The following is a 4,751-nucleotide window of genomic DNA, read 5'->3' as shown; positions in this document are numbered from 1 at the left end:
CATCAGGAAATAGCAATATTTTTATTTTCTCGACGGGATGCTAGTCCTTGGCAAGACTTCCTCCCTACTAGATCTCCTATTGATAAGCGCTAAGCAGGAAAGGAGCGGGTACAGTTTTATTTTTTAACCCGTACTATTCGGGGTCGCTGTGGTTGGCTATGAGGTAAGAGAAGCTGGGTAGAGATAACAATGAAATGGTAGGCCCCCCGAAATTTCGATGTGCTCGCAGTTTTCAGCTAATGCTCGCGCATTTTTTTCCCGCCGTGCTCGCACTGTATTTTTCGATGTGCTAGCTGCTCGATTTATTCAGCAACTAAAAATGCTCGGTCGCATAAAAAACGAGTTGCTTGCAAGTGCTCGCCAAAGACCATTCGGGGGCCCTTATGGTTTCTTGTGACATCACAACTCTCACCAACCACGCGAGCCGGCTCTCCTGTGTGTATAGTGAACCCCGAAAACGAACATTTTCCACGCACAAAGAGAGCCAGGCTAGGAAAGAAAACTGAACAGACAGACACGCACATCTTCAGTAGGGGTGGGGGTGGAGATTTGAATCCTATAGTATGGTAGCCCTACAGTAGGTGGGTGGGCAGCTGCAATTGTCCTCTCCCCTTCCTCAATGTTGGTATATACATGATCATCTGACTGCGACTTGCATTTTAAGCTTAAAAACCAATATTAAATAGATAGGGGGAAAAGGGGGGGGGGGGGGTGTTAGACTGATTTTCATTAACCCGTGAACTACACTTTAGCGTATTACACTTTGTGATTTGATTCTATTGTTTTCTTTTGTGTTTTCCTGACTATTACCCTTTGACTATTACACTTTGTTTCTTGGGTTAATGAAAACCACTCTACTTTCCTTACATCAAATTTAAACAAAATTTAAAACTAATAAAATTTTGCTACATTCAGTCTCAAAAAAGTATTACCATTTTGCTACATCCAGTCTCATCTGTACTAACTACATAGCGTTAAATAAGTTGCGCATGCCGTATCAAATTATCGCGAATAATAATATCTTTATCTAGCTACTTATACCGCAGAGCTCTTCACTTTTTTCCCAAAGCTTTTTCCCAAGCCCTTCGTCCCTTGCCACCTCTCCACACTCCGCCTCTTGGCAATCTACAAAGTATTTCCCTGTCACATCAGCAAGCTCCGGGGCTACTGCGCAATGAATGGTGGTCTGTGCGCCCTGAATTGGCGTCTTGAAGAAGAAATATTGGACTAGCCAGTAGATTGGTCGGATTGCCCATATCCGCAAAAAGCGCAGGTTACGAAACAGATTTGTGCAGACGAGACCCGGATGTAGAGCATTTACTGTGACTTTGCTACCTGTGGTATTGAATACAAGAAAGAGACACATTTTAAGGGACCTTGAGTTGGTGGTGGGAAATGGTCATTGCTCGAAATATTTTCATTATTTTTACTCCTAAAATACTTCAAGGTTTCAATATTGTAATGTGTCAAGTGGAAATTTCTTCGGGAATGTAACTGATAATTTAGAGCGGGTGGCTGTTAAGCAAAGTCAACGCTAGTTTATGGCAAAACAAACGCAAGTCGTGTGAAATAGAAAAAAAAGTTCACTAATTACTAACCTGCAAGTTTGTTCGCCAGTTGCTTTGTAAATAACATCAACGCCAGCTTACTACGGCTGTAAGCAGCAAACCGCCCATAGCTTTTTTCACCTTGGAGGTTGTCAAAGTCTATAGAGGCTTTCTTGTGCTGATGAGAGCTGACGTTGATGATACGACTAGGACTTGATGTCTTTAGCTTCCCCAGTAGGAGGTTAGTAAGCTTAAAGGGGCCCAGGTAGTTAACCTACAAACACTTAGAACTTTAGAAAAAAAAATAGTATGCTCACAAATATTCGATTAGGGGGTGAGTGATAGTTGAGTAAATGGTACGGTAAATTGTGTGTAAATAGAAAATCTAGAAAAAACGTTTTAGATCTTACTGCCACGTTAAGTGCATAGCAAAGCTTGTGTACAAAGGGCGCTATTCTTAGCAAAGTCATAGCTCTCAACTCAACCACACTAGGCGGGGGTCTCAAAACTTTGTAGAGATAAGGTTCTTGATGATTCAAGAACAAAGTCAAGGCGAGTCCAACTTGAAAATATCCTCCGAGGCTAAGTGGAAACACTGCTTTTATTGACTGCTTTTTATATTTGGACTTTTAATGGGGTAGCCTTAAAAATGCACCCCTATCCAAATCCACCCTAAGGGCGGGGAGACTGGTATTAAGACGGTTAAAGTGTAAGTGTCTCAATATTTTTGGGAAAAAACTTCCACTTACAGGGAAAAAAATCTTTGATCTGGAGGTGAACTGGTATGTGTGTCTCATGAATCTTGGCAATGCCCTCCTAGATTCTCATCATGTACTTCAAGGCTTACCTGTAGCGTGTACTCTAGCTTGTCAATAGTCTTCTTGTGGGAGCCAAGGTATCCAGCGTTGTTAATCAAGACATCCACTCTACTCTCCTCCTCGTTCACCTCTTTAGCAAATTCCCTGATGGAGGCAAATGAGGCAAGGTCTAATTTCTTTACCTCCACGTCCATGTTACCTGCGCTTTGCACAATCTCGGCCGCCGCCTTCATACCCTTGTGCACATCCCTACAGGCCATGATAACTCTTGCCTTGCGCCAGGCCAAGTCACGAGCCACCTCCATGCCAATGCCGCTGTTTGCACCAGTAATAATAACTGTTTTACCTGGAGGGCAAGTAATGAATTCTATCAGGGAAGTGTAGTTGTAATTTGAGTAATGTAAATCATGTACATGGTTCTCCCCCCCTCAATATTTCAAGGCCTGTTATGGCACTGTATCAAAGCTAGTGCCAAAAGAGCTGCAATAGCTTTTGGCATTTCACAAAATCAAAGAATCTAGGCTTGAAAACCTTTAATTAGAATCTGTTTCTTTATAATGAATAATAATAATAATCAGGGATACTATTGATTTAAAAAAATCAAGGTCCCATATATCATCATGCTTCCTTATCACAGTCTCATTAACTGGTGAACTTCAGCCCCCTCCCTCTCCCTCTTCACCCCCTACATGACTATTATTCATTTTTTTCAATTCAGCCCCCCTTCATCATGGTACATTTTTTACTAATAAGCTTACTTCACACAAATACACTGAACTTTTAATGTGTTTTCTGTGACCCCCTTCTTTCATGCTACCAGTCAGCCATCTCTGGTTTATCTATGTTGTACCTTTTAGTTTTTCATCACTGCTACAGTTTGCGCCACTATAGTAGATTTTTATAGAGAAACCAATTATCACAGCAAGGATAATGTATGGTATGATCATCAGATCAGAAATCTGCTGGGATTTAGCCCTCTGAAGAAGATCATGAACATTGGCTGAAAATAAAGGAAAAGAGCATCTATAAATAACTGCTTACTAGAGAAGACTTTAAAAAATAAAGGAACTTGCATAAATAAGACTTTTATGTCTGTTGTATACAAAATGCCATGTGATGTAAAAACATACATATACATACAATATGCAGTTTAAATACAAGTTGCCTTTACAGAAGGTGATTTCTAAGCTGCAGTTGGCACAATTCCATTGATCTGTCTTGCATGCCAATGTTGTTTAGTTTTTGCTTTGAATATTCAAAACTTACCCTGTATAATTCGATCCTTAAATAAAAGAATTGAGCTGTTTTATTTGTTGGATGGGTTTAAATTTACTGTGATCTAAACGATGTAATTCACTACTTATGTACATGAACATCTCATTTGCATATGGTTTCATAGCATATGAAAATACAGGTGTTATGCAAGTTGGATCAACAGACACTAAAGACTCTTCATCATACCTTGTGAGCACTGGCCACAGCTTTGCCGGCAATGTTCCAACATCCACTTGGGGTTCTTGTTACACTCTCCTTTTGCTGCCCACTTTACACACTTCGGGTGATGATCTTTGCATTTATGGGCACTTTTAATATCTGGGGTATGATGATCAAAACACCAGTAAGTCGTCAGTAACTTAACATGCATCAGAGAATGAGCAGTTACAAGGTGGATTACAGTAGGAATTTATCCAATATAATATAATACTGTTGGGTTAGAAAATATTGATTTTGCTTTATGGCAAAATTAATACTTTCTTGGTTAAAATGGAATTATTGTATACACAATTTCAATATGTCAATAGACCTTACAGATTAGATATTAGCTAATACTTTAATGAAACGCTCAAATGTTTGAGGGATGAGTAAAAACAGACGTCAACACATCAACCAATAGGGACGACTTAGGCAAAAGTTTAATGAACTAGAAGGTATTGCATAAATGATCGTGCGGCAGTGAGTTAGTGAAATCTGCTGTGGTTTTTATTAGTTTCTAAAGGGAAACAGGTTTTATATCGATTGTATATGGACCAAGAGTGTGTTTGCATGTTTTATGGATAAATCTAGTGATGTACCGCAAGTTAAATAATTAATCAACCGCTAGATGTAAAGAAGCTCACATTAGGAAAATGTTAGAAACCTAACCACGCGGCCGTAAAAATAAGGCCCTATTGATTGATACCTTTCGATCAAATTTGCCATGTAGAAAGTAAATAGTATGATCTGTAACTCACCTTGTGTTCCATAAACTAAATATAAAGAAGCAAGTAAAATGACGAGGATAATGTAGCGCGTCATGTTCACACAACTTTGTTGTTATAAAAAATTACAGCTGTCGATCCATCATCACCAGGCATTCCGCGCTCAACACAGGAATCTAGAAAGTACT

At 39.5% G+C, this 4,751-nt stretch overlaps 1 protein-coding gene across 1 annotated transcript; it reads right to left on the bottom strand.

Annotated features, from left to right (window-relative positions):
- Positions 1-884: 884 nt before the first annotated feature.
- Positions 885-4,727, bottom strand: LOC5518884 (retinol dehydrogenase 11). Its single transcript, XM_001638829.3, has 6 exons — positions 4,597-4,727; positions 3,827-3,958; positions 3,216-3,365; positions 2,395-2,711; positions 1,599-1,821; positions 885-1,335 (listed from the first exon to the last, which is right to left on the bottom strand). Exons 1-6 carry the CDS (start codon positions 4,658-4,660, stop codon positions 1,028-1,030), a joined length of 1,194 nt encoding a protein of 397 aa, XP_001638879.3. The 5' UTR covers positions 4,661-4,727; the 3' UTR covers positions 885-1,027.
- Positions 4,728-4,751: the final 24 nt, after the last annotated feature.

This window comes from Nematostella vectensis, chromosome 7 (genome assembly GCF_932526225.1).
Source record: "Nematostella vectensis chromosome 7, jaNemVect1.1, whole genome shotgun sequence".
In the NCBI taxonomy this organism is placed as follows: Eukaryota; Metazoa; Cnidaria; class Anthozoa; order Actiniaria; family Edwardsiidae; genus Nematostella; species Nematostella vectensis.
This window is presented reverse-complemented; position numbering and strand designations above follow the sequence as displayed.

Bases quoted from the DNA above. Each gene is read 5' to 3' on its own strand.
- LOC5518884 (XM_001638829.3), bottom strand. From the start codon at position 4,660: ATGACGCGCTACATTATCCTCGTCATTTTACTTGCTTCTTTATATTTA. The intron at 3,959-4,596 runs GTGAGTTACAGA...ATCATACCCCAG, and splicing joins TTTAGTTTATGGAACACAAG to ATATTAAAAGTGCCCATAAA. The intron at 2,712-3,215 runs GTACAACATAGA...CTTGCCCTCCAG, and splicing joins CAGTGATGAAAAACTAAAAG to GTAAAACAGTTATTATTACT.